The following is a 19,273-nucleotide window of genomic DNA, read 5'->3' on the forward strand; positions in this document are numbered from 1 at the left end:
TCGTCACTAACTTACCATAATTTGGTGAAAAAAAAAAAAAAAAATAATAATAACAAATATATATATATATATATATATATATATATATATATATATATATATATATATATAATGTTAAATTTTCTTTTTGTGCATCTAGTTAGTGTTTGGAAGAAACTGCTTTCAAATCCATCAGATAAAAAGGAGAAGCAGAAAGCTGTGTATTTTCAAAGCAGAGGTTACACACGAGTAAGATTAAAAAGGAAAGCATTATTGGAGGCGACTAGTAAGTTTAACCTAATCCTGTTGGATTTTTGCAATCAAGAAAGGATGAAATATTTAAAACTAATTATAAAATAACTTTTAAATTAAAAACTAACCTACATTCAAGAAAAAGTTAACCTATCATATTGAAAAATAAACTATTGGGTTGGCAACTAAGTTCCCGCTGTTTTTTTTAAATTTTGGAATTTAGTGCGTTTTTAAATTTTGGAATCATTTTTTTTTTTTTTTTTGAGAATTCTATTTTTGAATCATTTTGGAATCAATTTTGTTTTTTTTTTTTCTAGTTAATTTTCTAGTTAATTTTTCTAGTTAATTTTAGTTAATTTTTGTTTATTTTCAGATCATTAAAATGGAATGTCAAGTTAAGAAAAACGAGCATTTTCAACACCTTCTTTTTGCTTTTAATCAAGGTTCTAAGGCCACAAAAGCTGCTCACGACATTTGTGCTGTGTATGGAGAGGGTGCCATAGCTGAAAGAACTGCTCATGATTGGCATGCGAAGTTCAAAAATGGAAATTTTGACCTCAAAGATGCACCTTGTTCTGGCCGTCCAGTTAAGTTCGATGATGAGCGATTAAACCAACTTTTGCACGAAAATTCTGATCAAATGACAAGGGAACTGGCAGAGAAAATAGAATGATCCCACACTGCTACAGAGAAGCATCTTCACTCGATGGGAAAGGTTCAGACGAATGGAGTATGGGTTCTGCATGCTTTGAGTGACAACAACAAAATTCAACGAGCCACAATCTCCGCTGGCTCGCTTGCTTGCTTGTCACCGTTCAACTCATGGACACAAGCAACGATTTCTTTACCAAATCATTACTGGTGACAAAACATGGTGCCTGTACATCAATATGAATCAGCGTAAGGAATGGCTTATCTCCGATAAACAAGCGACACCGCGCATGAAACAAGATCTTCATCCGCGTAAAACAATGTATGGTAGGACTGGGAAGGGATTATCCATTATGAATTGCTTGAATGGAACCAAACAGACAACGTGGAACTCTATGTTCAGCAGATGGAATCACTCAACACAGATATTCAAAAGAAAAGACCTAATCAGCAGCATGGAGTTCTTCTGCTGGACAACAATGCCTGTCCTCATATTGCCAGTATGACCAAGGAAGCCATTCAAATGCATAGCTGGGAAGTGCTGCCACACCCGCCATACTCTCCTGATTTGGCACCAACGGATTTCCACCTCTTTCAATCTCTTTCAAATACTATGCACGGAGTTTCTTTTAATACTAATGCAGAATTGAGATCAATTGGATCAATTTTTCAAGTCGAAATCGGGTGATTTCTACCAACGAGGTATTGAAAATCTTGTTGAACATTGGGAAGAAGTTGTAAACAACAAGGGTGAATACATTATTGATTAATTAATTGTAGTTTATTATTAGACCTTTTAAAAAATTTAAATTTTTTAAAATGACGGGAACTTAGTTGCCAGCCCAATATATATTTTTACAAAATTTAATTTGCCATACTTTAAACTTGGCAAATAGATTTAATTTTATAAATCCTATAATCTGGTTGAGAAATCTAAATAGAATAAGACAAGAAATCTTTATTATTTTACTTGCTCAAGTCATTAGACAGCAGCCATCCTGGGGACCATCTTTAAGAGTTTTAGTTGATCAACCCCAGAGCTTATTTCAGTCTAATACTTATGTTATTCATTTCCATTGAATTGCCAAGTTATCTTAGACATAAAGGCATGCAATTTAACCCACAGCTTTACACCCGTGTGCACGCATGCATGCATGCACACACACACAACAGGCTGTTGCACAGTTTTCATCTACCAAATTTTGCTAGCAAGGAATTGCCCAACCTTAAGCATTAGTAGAAGACATTTGCTCAAGGTGCCACACAATAAGATCAAGCCCAGAACTGCATGGGCTAAAGCTATGCCTGCAATTATCTACATAAATATGACAAAACAACATCTATGTGTGATTAGTTCAAATCGCAAGCATACAATAACTTTAGTTTAAACTGTAATCTTATATAAACTATCAAATAAATGCAACAAATAGTGTCTAAACAATATTTGGCTGTTACTTTATATTATAAAGAAAATTTATTTTACAACAGTTCAATATTCCCATTTTACTACTCTAAATTCAGAATTTTATAATGAAAAATTTTACTTTAACTTAAAAATTTCCATTCACTTGGTCTATCATAATTATAAGGTCTAGAGTATTTGTAGAATGCTATTTTTTAAAAAGCTTTTTCTTATCCAAGTCAATTTTATAGTGCTTTGCTAAGATTTTTTACTTCTTATAATATCAACTTAGAATACAATGTTTGGCGAACTTAAGCTTTAAAAGGAGGAAGTTTATATTAGTAAGAGGTAACAGTAGTAATAAGCTGTCAACCAACACAAGTTCTTGGCATCTGAAAGTTTGTGCATTGCTGGAGGCAACAGAAAGAGAAAGACAGATGTAGTAGACTTAGAGTGGGTTGTGCACCCAATCTTACCCGTTCGACTAGGTTTGCGAGTTAAATTACTCATACTGTTGACAGAAGAACTCTCGTGAGAAAGGAGCACCGGAACGGACCTGGTTTGCCTTGGTGAGGTAGGTCGTCGTGGAGTTATAGGACTAGTAAGAGGAGTGGGGGGATGGTGTTGTTTAGGGTTGTGTGGGCGGACTTTATTAGATAAAGCCAGAAGTTTTCGGACAGCCTCAGGAGACTCGGAACCTGGGAAGAAGAGAAATGAACATGCATTCACAGGGCTAGCACTTTTCTTTTTTTTTTTTTTTTTGCACATCCTGCTGCTAAAGGTTCTATTATTCATACAACCTGTAGCTAAGATGATACATGATAAGCACAACATAAAAGGTCAGGTCAGCTCATTTCAGTTGGAGCATGCATAGGGAGAACAGGGATGGACAGAAGCAATTACTGACGAAAGGAAAAAGGAGTAATTAATTAAAAAAAATAAACAAGCAAAAACTTGTGAAGACAAAGTTTAGAATTCAGTTTGTCAAGTCATCAGGGTTACACAAGATCATAGCAATAAAACTGGCTCTGGTTATACAGTCTTTCTGAAAGTTTAAAGAATTAGCTGAATCAAGAAATAAATATTTAAAATGGTGATTACAATGATTTTATATATATATATATATATATATATATATATATATATATATATATATATTTGTATGTATGAGTGTGTGTGCATATATATATATATATATATATATATATATATATATATATATATATATATTATATTATATATATGTGTGTGTACACTTTCTACATCATGCCCTTTATGGATGATTTTATCATATTTATATTTTTTTCAGTTAAAAAAATTTGAGTTTATTTTACTATCCTACATAATTTCCTATATTTTAACAAAGAACATCAGGATTCAAAAGTCAGTCAATAAATATCATAACCAAAAATTTGAGTAAAAGTATACAGAAAGAGAATGAAATTTAGAAGAAGAATGAATGTGTTTAATGAAAGAGGGAGAAACATGTTGCACAATGAGGTTTTAGTTTGTGAGTTCAGGTTGAAGAACAAATACTGTCTGATCATAATTCTCAGAAAGCATGATTCTCAAAACATTGACAAGACAAAATTTCATCCAGAATATTTAACATTTTTTTATTATTTTTATTTAAAATTGAATTTCAAAATTCAATCAAGTTGGATGGTTTAGTGATATAGACAGTGGAAAAAGAACTATCTTGGTTAGTAAGTTAGGAATTCAAAGAGGATGCAAAGACAATATGATGCTTTGAAGAACATCTAGACAACTAACTAACAGGGATTTGTTGAAAATTGCTGATTAAAGAGCAGCATTAAATACTCACCTGGATGGGGGAAAAAAAAACAAACAAATGAAAAACACACTTATTGTTAGATGGAGAAACTGCTCTATAAAGATGCAACCATGAATCTGCAGAATTCAAGGGGAGGTAAGAGAGCAAAGCTGACATTAACACTTACTGCTATCACTTTTTGAATCCTTTATAAAAGGGTAGATTCCAGGAAGAAATTGCAAAGCACTTAGAGACCCAGGGGAACAGCGATGCATGAGATGAGCACCTGGATGGAGGAGTTTTAAAACAACAAAATAATCAGAAGAAAAAACAATCAAAGAAATGGACTACCTGCAGATGTAATATTTAGGAGAGCTGTGAAAACAGACCTACGTCTACATTGAGGTGGTTCTAGAGGATATGAAAATGCTGGAAACAAAACAGAGACCAGTGAAATAGCCTACAGAACAAGATATAGCAGTGAATAATATGTAGTCTAAAGGTGAGACAAAATGAACCAACAGCCAAGGGTGTGTTACACCAATGATATAAAATAAAATTAGGAGAAAGATTGAAATTTGAGATGGGAAAAATTGTGAGAAAAGCTTATTCTATTGATAGAGAGGAAGGAAATTTTGTGAAGGATGAATAGCAAAATTCAACACGTGTGTATGGAAAAAAAATAACACTGACTTAAATGTTGGTAAAAGAGAACTCACTATGAAAAAGGGATTTTTTTCAGTAGGTCAGGAACAGAAACGTAGCAGAATTTCCTAAACAAAACCTAAAGTTAATAATGAAGAAAAAAATATCTATAATGAAGTCTTGGGAGAGAAAATATATTGAACGAAATGGGAGGGAAAAGAGATCACAATAAAGAAGTAATCTGCTCATTAAGATTACTGACCCAAGAAATCTGAAAATTTATTTCCAAAAACAATTTAATTAGTTCTAAGATCCAAGATACAAAAGCATATTACATTTCAAAAAGAAGTGGCATGATAACATGCTTGCCTATATCGATTCTTAATTAAGTTCATTTGGTGACTGTTCTTGTTTCTACGAAAGTAATGGGTGATAAAATTATAGCATAATTCCTTTCTTCATTGAACTTTCTACAAGAAATATTATATCTAAATTGCTAAAGACATATGTAAATACAACTAAAGAAATATTAAATTTAAAGTTTATAATTATGTGTGTGCATATACACACACATTCACACACATAATTATAAACTCTAAATACACATATAAGAAAATTTGTATAGCTAATATAAAGTTAGCATACTGGTACAGTAATACAGTGTCTGAAAGACTGCATTATTGTTGCTGTTCTTTCTTTCAATAACAATGATGACAAACAATATCTGAATATATGAAAGCTAGCAAACAGAAATCTGATATCAAATTATGATAATGCATTTTTTGAATATGCGCAAAGGAATGATTGACAACAATAAAATACATTAAAAAAAAATAAAATATGAAAATGTAAGCAAAAATCATTTTCAGAAGGCAAGCAAGAAAATAAAATTATGTAGAGAAATTTCTAAACTGGACAACATACCAAACTTTGGACCAACAGGATATGAACGTTTTTCATCATTAGCATTTATTGTAACGCCACTGGAGTTAGCAACGTTGAGCGCAGGAGAAGTGTCTCTCCGACGAGTTGCTGAAATAGATAATAAAAATACTGCTTATATTCACAGAAATAACTAGTACGAATTTTATAATTTTCTAGAATTTGGAAGAAGAGTTAAAACTGTAACTAAATGAGAAAATATGTAAGTCATATTTTAAAATTATTTCAAAAATTTGAATAATTGAATTAGGAATAAAAAGGGAAGAAGAAATCTAGATGTACACATAAACTAAGTAATGAAGTCAAATTCATTATGTGCTAGTATTTAAGAAGTATTACTAATACGAAACACTTTTGCACAATATGATGGATCAAATTATTTTGAATCTTCTTTTCTAATAAAGAAACCTTAAAACTTTTCAATTATATGTAATTATTCAATTTAGAAAATGTTCCCTAAACAGAAAAGGGTTTGATGACAGCAAATAATTTTTTTTTTAAATTTATTTGCTACAATCAAACTGTTTTTTGTTATTTATGGAACATTTTCTAAAACTCAAAGTTAATCATTTTTATTAAGTTTCTTGTGTAACTAGATACCTCAAAGCTGGAACTTATAAGGGTGACCCATCCATCAATGAATTTACTAATTTTTCAATTTTACAATAGGAAATATCTGTCCTAAATGTAAGTGACAACACTACAAAGATTTACACCTAGCTAGACTGAGGTAATAAATGGAAGAAAAAAAATGGAGGGAAAAAAAGGTGAGTGACTGCAGTAAAAGCTAATTCGAAAATAAACAAGTACATATGTATGCATGTGTATAGACACAAGCATATATCATGTTATTTATTAAAAATAAATATTTCATTCATCCTTAGTGAAAGAAAGACATTTCTCTATAACCATGTAACTGATAGCCTGCTTGTTAATACTTGAATCAACATAATCGTTCCCAAAATGTTATTTACCATCCATTCACATATTTCATTTCATTTTAGTAAAGACTCCAAAAATTTAGTTGAGACCCTGGCAAAATTAGAAGCACCTCCATATATCATTAGTTATAAAATTTTTTTGATTTACCTCGAACCAACATTTTGTCTATTTAGCATAGTTAAATAGTTGACCAAATCTAAATGTAAACATACACAATGAAAGGAAGGAGAGAGAAAGAGGAAGAAGTGGCTTTCATCATGAATATTTAATATGTCATGATGTCACATCATTCTGAAATAGATTGAAAGCATAGTTCAGAGGATCAAATTAAGTTCACAAAAATGCTTATCTTTCATAACATGTATATTTTGTTTACCCACCTTAGGATGGTTCAAATAGAATGGAAAGTGACAGAGCAAGTATTTTATAGCAGCACACCATTCTTAAACTATTACCATGAAATATAGGCAGAGAAATCCAACAATTTAAAACACTTAGAATTAAAATTATTAGAAATCATGATGAAAAATCTCAAGATAATAGATCTCATTTATTTTTAATATGATAGTATTTGATGGCAGAAAGAAAACCGCTCATGAATAAAGTGAATCACAAATTGTTTATTCAATCTATCTCTGTCTCTCTCCCTCTTTTCTTTCCTTGTAGGTAAGTGGTGAATGAGAATTTCAGTAATGATATACAAACTTATTTTATATTGCAATTTGTGAAAAGCAGCATCATTGGTTCCAAGTTTCTAAACGGTCTATTACTGGTTCACTGTAATTCTGATGGTGCAAGTGCCTAGAGAGCTTTGTTAACTTAGTGGAGCATATTTGAAGAACACTGGTCATCACCAATGTTTGCCAACATATAACAAAAGCTATTAACAAAAACACACACACATACATACATATATATATATGACAGGCTTTCACACAGTTTCTGTCTACTAAATTTCATTCTTAAGGTATTGGTCAATCAGAAGCTACAGTAATGGACATTAGTCCAAAGTGCCATGCAATGAGATCAGACTTGGGACCATGTGATTGCAAAGCTAAATTCTTCACTACACAACCATGCCTAAGCCTACAAGGTAATGATTATATGTCTGACAGCTCAATCAAACCCTTCATATCAGTTTAATTGATAAAGTAAAAATTATTGGAAACTGCATTTCCTTTTGGAATAAGAATTTTAATATATGGCGAATTTTACAAAATAAATCCTCTCAGAAGCATATTTGACTAACAGAAATTCAAACATCTTGGTTTGAAGTGCTACTGTGCATGCAAAGTTACATATAGGCTTTGAAGCATGCAGTGTGAGAGATGAGACTTGGTGAATCAGAGCTATTGTTTGCACCAATGATCCATGAGAAAGTACCACATTTCTATGGCTACAGCTTATGTGCAACACATCTACAGAATCATTAAAAACTATGTACTCACCTGTGTCAGCAACTGCACAAGCTGGCAGTGCTTCTTCCATATAAAAGGGGAAACACTAATATGGATCAGTCCGGGGTGACCCTTTGAGGAATAGGTCAAAATTAATCAAGAGCAGACATATTTATTTTTAATCTTTCCCTGAAGACCAGCAGACTGAAATATGCTGATTGCAGTAGATTAGACAAGTGCTAAAACACCCTGACACGACCCACAGTAATGAGTATGGTACAAAGGGTAAGCAGGAAAAAAGAGTTGGAAACAAGGAGTTTGACAAGAGTCACTTACGAGGAGGTTCACACTGAAGGGACAACTCCTGCAATTTGTCTTCATCAGTTATCACTGGCATTTTATTCAAGTACGACTTAACACGTTTGATCATCTGAGCCTGGAAAATAAGAAAAAGAGAAAATAATCATTTCTTCATCGTCATCAAAAATACATTAAATGTAGAGTACAATAGTTAAAGAACTGAAAATTTTGACTCATGGCAAGTTTCTAAAAGGATTGCAGTTCTAATTAAAAGGGATTTAGAAAAATTTGCCACAAACAATGGTCAAAAAAGATTTAATCCTTCTGGCACCAATTTAACTGAAATCACCCCTAGTTCTATGGAACAAACTAGGTTTTAATGTGATCTAAATTACAACTACTCATCAAAATTTCATGTTATGTTGCAAACACTAGCTTAAAAACAAATTCTTTGCTTTCAAAATTAAAGACAGTGCATTTCAACAGAATTATGCTAATAAAAGGGGTTAACAAGTTCAACAGGAAGAAAAAGACTTACCTCCTCATACATCTTTTTAGCATTCGGCACTGCTGATCCTCTTCTGTTTTTAGTTCTTTTAAGTGTTGCAACACCTGAGATAGTTGAACTGCCATAGACAGTGTGTGCATTCAGACACATATTGCTTACATCCTGGATAATAATAACACCAAATAATAATTGATAAATTGATAACATTAAAAATTCATTTAAATACCAGAGACATGTCAATATCATTAACATATTTGCAATATCATATATTTTGTCAAATAGAATTTAACAGACCTGTAGCATATGGCTTTGCTGTATGGACTGTAACAGACTTTATAGGCTGTAACACCAGTATTCTGTTTAAAGAACATCACATATCACATGGATAAACCTAAGATCAAACAACTGTATACTACAAAAAGAGAAGATGGTAGGAGAGCACTGGGCATCAGAGAACATTTTGTGTCCAGATATTAAAGTTAAGTTTTATTTACAACTGTGTGTGACAGTGGTGGTGTATTGTGTTTGAAATTGAGATTTTATCATGTCAGTCAAATAGTAAGGACCATATTATGTGCATGGCAGGCAAAAAATGTATGCATCATCCACTATGCAATTGATACAACTGAAATGATATATAGAGGTCAATAGGCTCCTTATAAAAATAGATATAAGAACATTCCGGTAAATACTTGTACCATGATTTCTAACAAAGCATGTATTAAGTTTGAAAATAAACATATGTAACTGTCAAAATGTACAAAAAAAGATAGGAAAGCATTGATGTGCCCTTCATGTAAGTGGTTTGTGGCATGGGCACAGGTTACAGGTGTTGAGGGGGGGGGGGGGGGGAATATAGCCAATTAAATCAACCCTGGTACTTGATCTTGATTAGTGTAATTTTATTAATTCTTCAAGTACAAAAGGTACAGCTGAACCTTGTAAAAATTGTGCTCAAAATAAAATAATACTGTAAGGTATCAAGCTCAAAGCTTTACCAATTTTTTTTTAATAATAAAAACTATAATAAAAATGAGAAAGAGGCAATGATAATCATCTGTTATGTGACTTAATGTATTCCAAGATTAGAAATCAAAAATGACTAGCTGTTTTGAGAAAAACCAGGACCAAAAAATAACTTTTTGCAAAGATTTCAGACTTACATATCGTGCAGAACACATGTCACATATATGGCGGATTTCTTTAGCAATCATACGCAATTTCTCAAAATTGATTAAGCCATCTACCATAGAATCATTGCCAAAGTGAATAAATGTCAGATCTTTCTTGATAACGGGGAAGAAAGGCAACTGAAAGAGAAGAATAAAGAATATAAGTAACTACAAACATATATATATCCTTATTTCATATATATATATATATATATATATATATATATACTAGAAATAAGGATAAACAAGTTTATATTGTAATTCCTATGTGCATTTCACCATTATGGTTGTTTGGAACCTTGCAATAGATGTTCCAAGTACATTTAGATGCTCAGCCACAATGGATTCATCAGGGAACACTTTGTTGCATTAAGTTACATTTATATGCATATAAGTGAAATCATAGTCATGGCTGATGTTGGTGTCACGTAACTGACACCCATGCTAGTGGCACATAAAGAGCATTGGGCATTGGGCCTCACAGAGGCAAAGTGGTTGAGTTCCTTTCAAGTGTTGGATCTTACGGAGGCAAAGTGGCCTAGTTCCTTTCGAGTGTTGGGCTTCACAGAGGCAAAGTAGCCGAGTTCCTTTCAAGTGTTGGGCCTCACGGAGGCAAAACGGCTGAGTTCCTTTCCAGTGTTGGGCTTCACAGAGACAAAGTGGCTAAGTTCCTTTCGAGCGTTGGGCCTCACAGAGATATACTGGCTGAGTTACAAAAGCACATATCAAATTAAAGAATTTGCTTTGGCACAAAATTCTAGCCTCAACTAATTACTATAGTTTCTCAGTTTGTAAAAGACCACACAAACACACACATATATATCATCTTTATATAGCCTTTCTATGCTTGATTGGGAGCTTTTGAGGCAGTCTTTTATGGTTAAATGTGCTTACAAATGTTAGTGCTTTTAGTTGCAGTTTGCAACATGCAAGAACTGCATGATGAAATAAACATTAAGAAAATAGAAAGCATAAAAATAAAATCAATATTGGGACTTCAATATTCAACAATTTACTCACCATTGGGGGTTGTGTATTTTCAGGACTAATCAAGGTTCTGTACTTGGCCATATTACGTGAAGGATTCATTAACTCTTGAAGATCCTGCAATGTTTAAACATCAGATTTATTTAACTTTATTCACTCATCTATGTTGGTTGTGGCAGTATTTGCAGCCATCTAATTAGCTACTTGACCAGAGAATGAAATCGTGAATAAGGCAACTCCTTATCAATGTTCAGTCAGAATACTTGGCAGTTAGTGGTTGAGATGAAAACTTGAGCAGGAAGGATTCCAATAAAAATGCATGTATGAAGAGGAAGGATTGGTAAAAGAGTTTAGATGAAGAATAGAGTACAGTAAGAGCAATTGGAGATATTGGTGCAACAACTGTGTTTAGATGAAGGTGGGGTAGCAAGGAAAGTGGGAGTATACAGACTGTCGGTAGATTAGTGGTTCTGGAGTAATGGTGCTAAACCAGTGTCCATAGGACTCTTGTGGGACTGTACAAGATTTTGTTGTTAAAAAATTATGCACAATAAACTGGTTATACTTCTACAAACACAAAATATTTTAAGGGTCCTAGCAGACTTATGCTTATCCAGCTCCCTAGTCTATGACACTCAGTCTCTCACCAGTAATACAGTCACATTAGATACAAAGCAATTTTAAAAGGATTTTATATTTTTTTATTTAAAAAAAAAAATCATGTCTTATACACTGGCAAATATGGTAATTTAGTTTCTAAAAAGAAAAAAAGAACTGAAATCTAATATAACCATATTGATTTTGCAAGAAAATTATCTTGGGTTAAATATCTCCACTTTCTTACCTGAAACATCTTCTGATATTTATTGGGTAGTTTATCCCATGTGTTCCTAAGTCTTGATACTGCACCATGTCCAAGACCCCCAATGATGGCATACATAGAATTGAAGTTTTTACAATCTTTGCAATGTTCTGGAAAAGAGAAAAATGTAATTAACAGAGACAAACTAGAAATATAGATTGAATTTCTAAAATAATTAGAAATGGTAATTACTTGCAAAAAAATAGGACATTTAATTTAGCAAATAATCAATGAGTCTATAATAGTTAGATGACACTAAGATTTTAAAATATTAGATGCAATCATCCAGCAGTCTGTCTTGTGAATGTAATTACAGATTTGAAAATTGTGTAATTCTGAAAATGTGTACATTGTCAGATCTGTTTACATAGGATTCAATGTACATTTATGAAAGTGAAACTATAAGTTTGAAAATAACTGTAAATGTATATCTGCTTATATGAATGTGTGTATGTGTGTGTGCATGTTTTACTGTTTGAATGATAAGGTGTAATACAAATAAATAGAAATTTTAATCTCTTGTTACTGGTTATGATTGTCATAACCACTACCACCACAAATTGTGATGCTGACATTACAATCTTCAGCTGAAATATGATTAAGCATTTGTAAATAAGATAAAGACACAGACAAACAGCTGAGTGAGAGAGAGAGAGAGAGAGAGAGAGAGAGAGAGAATGAAAAGAAAATGAAAAAGAATGAAGAGAGAGAAGAAATAATTCTAATTTTGGCACAAGGCCAGCAATTTTGAGAGGAGGGATGGGAACAAATCGATTACATCAACTCCCAGTATTTGACTGGTATTTTATAGGCTCTGAAAAGATGAAAGAGCCAAGTTGAACTTGGTGCGATTTGAATTCAGTGGATAAAGAACCAGGAGAAATGCTACGATGTATTTTGTCTGATGTGTTAACGATTCTACCAGCATCAATAACAAAAGAGAGACAAGAAGAGAGCAATATAAATTTTCTGCATTCATGATAAATTTAGAAAACTTACTCGCTATTTTGATGAAATGCTTTAATATTTTCATTCGTTTAACAGGATTGGTTTCACTGCAGACTTCCGATACCACCCAAAACATTTCCCGGTTTGCAAGCTGAAGAAAAGCGAAACAAAATATTAGCTATGTTTTTTCGCTTTATTTTTGAACTCAGAATGTAAAGTAGACATTAAACAATGATGAAGTTAATGCATCTTCAATACTTTAAAATGAAATATCATGTAAGACACTTACTTCTTCAAATCTTCTAATGTTATGACAGCCAAATTTAGAATTTATTTTAAAGATATCATCAATGTATTCTGTTGGTTCAATCTCACGGAACACTTCAAAGTCAGACAGGGTCAATTGAGAAGCAAGTTCCATGGTATTTAGCTGTAACAGGCTAATCTGAGATTCTTTGATTAATTCGCCCATCATTTCTTCAGGTACCAAAGTACCTGTACTTATGTTGTCTTTCAAGTAATATCTAGAAAACAAAAGAATGACAAAATGGAAATCATCAGTAGAAGTACTATTGATTAGTTGACATGGCTAGCACCTTGCACATGGTATTGTTTTGAAGAACCTACAAGATTCAACTGTAATTTAGAAGGTAAAGAGATAGTACAAGATGGTTATTTACCACAAATATGACACAAGCAGATGAAAAGATGAAGACTACAGTAACATGATGGTGCTAAATAATAATTGTTTCAATACAAGCATAAGACCAAAAATTTGGTAGTGGGAGTTAGTCAATACCACTGAACCCAGTACTTTAAGTGGTATTTTATATTATCAACTTCCAAAAGGATGAAAGGCAAAGTTGACCCCAATGGAATTCGAACTCGCAATGTAGAGAGCTGGAACAAATACTGCAAAACATCTCTTTTCCAATGTTTTAATGATTCCAGCAATCCACTACCCTAATATTAATAATAATAATAATATTGGTTTCAAACTTCGACACAGGACCAGCAGTTTTTGAGGGGAGGGGGAAGTTGATTATATCAACCACAGTAGTTGACTGGTACTTATTTTATTGACCCTAAAATTATCAAAGGCAAAGTTGACCTTGGTGAAATTTGAACTCAGAAAGTAAAGCCAGAAGAAATGTTGCTAAGCATTTTGTCCAGCCTGTTAATGATTCTACTAGCTAACCACCTCAATAACAATAATAATGGCTTCAAATTTTTGCCACAAGGGCAGCCATTTTGGGGGAGGGGATGAGTCAATTACATCAACCCCAGTGTTCAACTCGTACTTATTTTATCAACCCTGAAAGGATGAAAGGCAAAGTCAACCTCAGCGGAATTTGAACTCAAAACATAGCAATGGGCGAAATACCACTAAGCATTTTGCCCAGCATGCTAAAGATCCTTCCAGCTCTCCGCCTTAATGATAATCCTTTCTTCTATATGCACAAGGCCTGGAATTTGGAAGGGAGGGGATCAGCTGATTACATCAATCCCAGTACTCAACTGGTACTTATTTTTTCGACCCCCGAAACAGCCTCAGCAGAATTTGAACTCAGAACATAGCAATGGGCGAAATATTGCTGAGCTTTCTATCCAGCAATGCTAACAATTCTGTCAGCTCACCACCACCACCAACTTTTTTTTTCTTCTTAATAATAATAATAATAATAATAATAATAATAATTGTTTAACAACATATATAGTAAGGTAAATTATTGTTCTATTTCCTTAAGTTACAGATACACTAAAATGCTAACTAAGAAAATATTACAGGCGTTTAAAATTATTTACCTGCTGTTAAGTCCAAGTTTTTCATGGAGATTTTGTAATTGTTCTGGTAACCTCTTCTGTTTAGTTAACCCTTCAGGAGTTACTGTTACTTCACACAAGCAATAATTTCTGTATAAAACAAAGGAGAACATATTTATATTTGAATTCACAATTTATGATGTGTCCATAATAAACTGTTCAACAATTCAAACAGTTTTTAATCAAAGAGGGGAAAATATGCATATAATAAATCACTTATAATTGGTCTTGATTATATCATATATATATCCATTTAGTGTTAAAAGTTACCAAAAAAAACGTACATATACCATTGAGATTAATGATATATTTTATCTGTTGCTACTCTGTGTTTTACTTGTGGGTACAGAAGATCTTCAAACAAGTTATGATTGAGTCATAACTTGCCTGACAATCCTGTGTACCTCCCTATTTTATCCACACACACTTGGCAAGTCCTTCTTTAGAACTACATACCTCTGGAGTTTACTCCCTATCCATAGGTTAGTCTAAATATTAATATAATTCAATTTAATTACTACTTAGATGAACAAGGTTCATGTAAGTAGTAATTAAATTGAATTATATTAATATTTTTTACACCAAAGACTTTAAAAAACACACACACACACACACACACACACACAAATGTTACTATTGAAGTTACCAAAACCAAACAAACTTGTTTTACTTTAGTTAGTTGGAAAAAAGAAAAAGAAAACAAAAACTCACCGACTTGGGTCAGTAATCCCAAACTCTTGCAATGCCAGCATCACAACAGTTCTTGAATCAGTTTCCTGTAGATCGTTAAATAAATGAATTTAATTAATCATTTTTTTTTTATAATTGAAATTAATAAAAAGGTCATTTTTAAATAAAAAAATTATTCTAAATATGAATCAAGAGTGAAACTTACCCGGTAAACTGTAAGATATTTGAAGGATTGATCCGAGCGATAGATTTTAAGGACATGGTCCGGAAAGTCTGTCTTTGGATCATCTGTTAAACCAGAAACTGATAAATCAGGGTTGCTGATAGACAGATGGCTAGACATTCCAGCAGTTGATGATGACGTAGAAGATGACGTGGAAGACTTGCGAGAAGGTTTTGTATATAAGCTTTCATCTGAATGGTTCATACTGTTATCACTGCTGAAAGAAAAGCAATGAGATCAAAATCAGTCATCAACTGAATATCAATTTCCAAATTTGTATATATGAGCTGTGTATTTCATTCACTTTAAAATAACTGAAAGACTTTGAAGTCAGGGAAGAGAAATGAGTGAAATATAAAACGTTTAACCCTTTAGCATTCATTACTCTGTCAAATGTAATGCCTTTTATTCACATTGTTTTGAATTAAACATGCATCATTTCATAGCTTCAAGATTCCAATGAAGTGGTTGTTCAATTTAAGAACAACAAACATGAAACAAAGAATATTTTGGCCACATATGGCTGGTTTAAATGTTAAAGGGTTAATTTGTAATATTTATTTAAATGGATGGGTGCCAAACATGTTTTTCAATAAGAGTAAACCATGTACAGGCAGATATGCTTGTAGTAACATAATACAAATAAATGTATAAGGGTCAGGGATTGTTGACAGTGAGGTATACGTTATTGGGAAGCTGTTATCAAAATTAGACTGAATACTATGAATTCTTGAACTTCGGAGATAAAGAGATACAAAAAAGAGAGATCGTTGCCAGTGCCCCTGGACTGGCTCTTGTCCGGGTGGCACATGGGATGCACCATTTTGAGCATGGTCGTTGCCAGTACCGCCTGACTGGCCTTCATAGGATTTTCGAGCGAGATCGTTGCCAGTGCCCCTGGACTGGCTCTTGTGCGGGTGGCACATAAAAGACACCATTTTGAGCGTGGCCGTTGCCAGTACTGCCTGACTGGCCCTCGTGCAGGTGACACGTAAAAGCACCCACTACACTCTCTGAGTGGTTGGCGTTAGGAAGGGCATCCAGCTGTAGAAACTCTGCCAAATTAGATTGGAGCCTGGTGTTGCCATCCGGTTTCACCAGTCCTCAGTCAGATCGTCCAACCCATGCTAGCATGGAAAGCGGACATTAAACGAACGATAAACAATGATACTGTGGAGATACTGTATTGTAGATCTATTCAACCCCATGCCAGAAAGAAAGAGGATTTTAAAATTTAACTGCACACAATTTAAAATCACAATTTGTTGACACATTTCAACAATTTTCTTTATACGGAGGTGAAATAATTAAGTTACCTATATATAATTAAATGGTGAATAATTCTTTAAATTTTCAGCTTTTTTTAAAAATATTTTATAAGAAAATAAATTATCTTACTTATTCTCAATTATCTCGTAACAATTTCTAATTAAAGTGGTGCAGCCGAGGTATACACTATTCTTTATTAATCGAAACAAGTTTGTAGAGCAGTTTTACCCTGTATATTGTATATATGTTTTATCCTGTATATATGCTAGACTTCTAATAGAGATGTCCTAAAACTTATTAATATCGCTACACCTGAGGAATTTGGAGCTTAGTTAATTCCATCTTCTCTGTATACATTTTTTCATCATGTGGTTTGTAGTGAACTGGTTTTTCAGTCACATTTCACCTTTCATACCAAATGATTTTACTTCAAAGACAAAGATGTGCATACATATAAGATGAGGATTCTTAAAGATAATATTTCTCACAAAGATAAAGTGCTACACAAACCTGTTCAGCTTTGGGATGAAATTCATTTTCATCAAAGCCTTCCGGATCTTCGGCTTATAAGTCATTGTCATAAAACCTCTTTCTTTCTTGTCATTTTTCTTCTCTTTTACAGAAGAAATGGCTGGAGCCAAAGATGCTTCTAAATCAGGTGCTGAAAGCCTCTGTTTGTGATCTGTATACAATTTAATTGGTTCATCTTTCATGCCACTGGATCGTTTCTTTTCAGTTAGAAGTTCTCTAAATTCTGAAACGTAAACAAACATATATAATTTGGATGAACGGAACAGAACTGCATGTCACATCATCCTCATTCACTCTGACTCTCTCAACCTCCACTTGGCCAAAGTATAAGGGATTGCATTGGATTATTCTCATCTCTCTATCAGACTCTCACATCCTTAGGACATGTATAAGAGATTGCATCACACTTTCTATACCCATTACACTAACTTTGCGCTTTCTGTACTGCCAGTGATAGCTCATTCGCCTCCAGGCCATTTCTTTTGCCATGCATCAGTCATCACCTACCCTTATCTTCGTCCACCTCTGCTTTTATCAATCACTCTCATCATCCTTCTCAATTCCTTCCTAAATAATCCTGCCTATTCCATTATACTCGTGCTCCTTTCACCCACCCATTCGGGTCTATCTGCTGCCATCACTCTCTTTCCTATTCCTCTCCTCAGTCACTGTGCAAATGTATTTGCTTGGGATACAAAGTAATTTCTACACCTACACTCTTGCAATTTCTGTCCATTTTACTGTTATTGCTCTCCCTCTGTCCTTTTCTCCTTCCTGGTTTACAGGTCTTAAATATACTTAGTCCCTCTATATTTTCTGAATAAAAGGGCCCTAACTTCTGTAAAGTGCCATAAAATAAAACGCAACATCCTCTCTAGAGTGATTGGTGAGCTATTCAACTTCTAGTGCTAGTGTCCCCCAAAATGCACCCAGTACACAGGGTAGAGTGTTTGGCAAATGAGTAGAGATAACTTAGGGTTGTGAGGTCACTTTATGCCTGTTTTGCTGAGAACTTATCAACCGTTTTAGTGTTGATTCTATGAGAATGGACACAATATATACTGTACAATGGGCTAATACGAAATTATTCAAGCTGTGATGACTCATCCAACACATGCTAGCATGGAAAGTGGATGTAAAATGATGATCATGTAAAGCATTATACAAATGTTCGTCCATATTTAGTTAACCAAAAATAAAACAACTCCTCTTCTCATCGTTTCAAATACAAATAAACACAATCATCCAGCAATTAGCCAGGCAGTTCAATTTGTTATTCTTTAGCAGGTTGTAAAGGAACAAAGACAAGGAGTCCACATCTTACATCAGCCATCACAACAAAACTAAATCTCTCCATTAACATTTTTCTACTTTGCAAAGCAAACATAAAACAACATTTCTCCCATCACATTGTTACAGGATATATTGTGATAATAGTCAGGAAAATTAACATTTAAACCAAGATATTTACAATAGTAATGATGATAATATATGTAAACAAATTGTCAATTTTTTGCTATTTTCTTCATGATAGAAAACATTTTACGAATTATTGAAGAAAAGAACATACTGTTAGGGAAAATATGATCTTAACACAAGATATACCCTAAGTAAAATGCAAAATATATTTTAACCCTTTAGCATTCAGATTACTCTGTCACATATAATGCTCATTTAATAAGATTATTTTGAATTAATCATGAATTATCTCATAGCTTTGAGATTTTGATGGTGTGATGGTCTATTTTTAGGATGACATTGTAAGGTAGACGTGAAAGGCTTGATCAGGCCAGTTTCAACAATAAAACAGGTTGATTATTTTGGCCAGATATGGCTGATTTAAATGCTAAAGGGTTAAACTACACTAAAAACAAATGGCACATGAATAAAGAGGAGATAGGTTGTTGTTTAAGATTTAATATAGTAGAAATAATTTTAATATTTAGTGATATTAACTATGCAGCCAAAATAATGA

At 33.2% G+C, this 19,273-nt stretch overlaps 1 protein-coding gene across 50 annotated transcripts in view; it reads right to left on the reverse strand.

Annotated features, from left to right (window-relative positions):
• The window catches only part of LOC106881120 (rap guanine nucleotide exchange factor 6), a 457,078-nt gene that overhangs the window by 33,467 nt on the left and 404,338 nt on the right, over nucleotides 1–19,273 (reverse strand). For 14 of the 50 annotated variants that reach the window (XR_016241432.1, XR_016241437.1, XR_016241433.1 and 11 more), the window contains 13 exons: nucleotides 17,278–17,521; nucleotides 15,481–15,715; nucleotides 15,297–15,361; nucleotides 14,568–14,675; nucleotides 13,051–13,285; nucleotides 12,813–12,912; nucleotides 11,796–11,923; nucleotides 10,985–11,068; nucleotides 9,956–10,102; nucleotides 8,823–8,954; nucleotides 8,321–8,420; nucleotides 5,628–5,735; nucleotides 2,761–2,982 (listed from right to left, as the gene is read on the reverse strand). Coding sequence is in view for 43 of the 50 variants with exons in the window: in XM_089350564.1 (XP_089206690.1) it covers nucleotides 2,761–2,982; nucleotides 5,628–5,735; nucleotides 8,321–8,420; nucleotides 8,823–8,954; nucleotides 9,956–10,102; nucleotides 10,985–11,068; nucleotides 11,796–11,923; nucleotides 12,813–12,912; nucleotides 13,051–13,285; nucleotides 14,568–14,675; nucleotides 15,297–15,361; nucleotides 15,481–15,715; nucleotides 17,278–17,521 (1,908 nt within the window). In the remaining 7 variants the exon portion in view is untranslated. Of the gene's footprint in view, nucleotides 1–2,760; nucleotides 2,983–4,245; nucleotides 4,345–5,627; nucleotides 5,736–8,320; nucleotides 8,421–8,822; nucleotides 8,955–9,955; nucleotides 10,103–10,984; nucleotides 11,069–11,795; nucleotides 11,924–12,812; nucleotides 12,913–13,050; nucleotides 13,286–14,567; nucleotides 14,676–15,296; nucleotides 15,362–15,480; nucleotides 15,716–17,277; nucleotides 17,522–19,273 lie in introns of all 50 variants that reach the window. The other 36 variants (XR_016241438.1, XR_016241435.1, XR_016241436.1 and 33 more) reach the window with 6 other exon arrangements.

The sequence above is a fragment of the Octopus bimaculoides genome, chromosome 4 (assembly GCF_046866305.1).
Source record: "Octopus bimaculoides isolate indiv1 chromosome 4, ASM4686630v1, whole genome shotgun sequence".
Taxonomy (NCBI): Eukaryota; Metazoa; Mollusca; class Cephalopoda; order Octopoda; family Octopodidae; genus Octopus; species Octopus bimaculoides.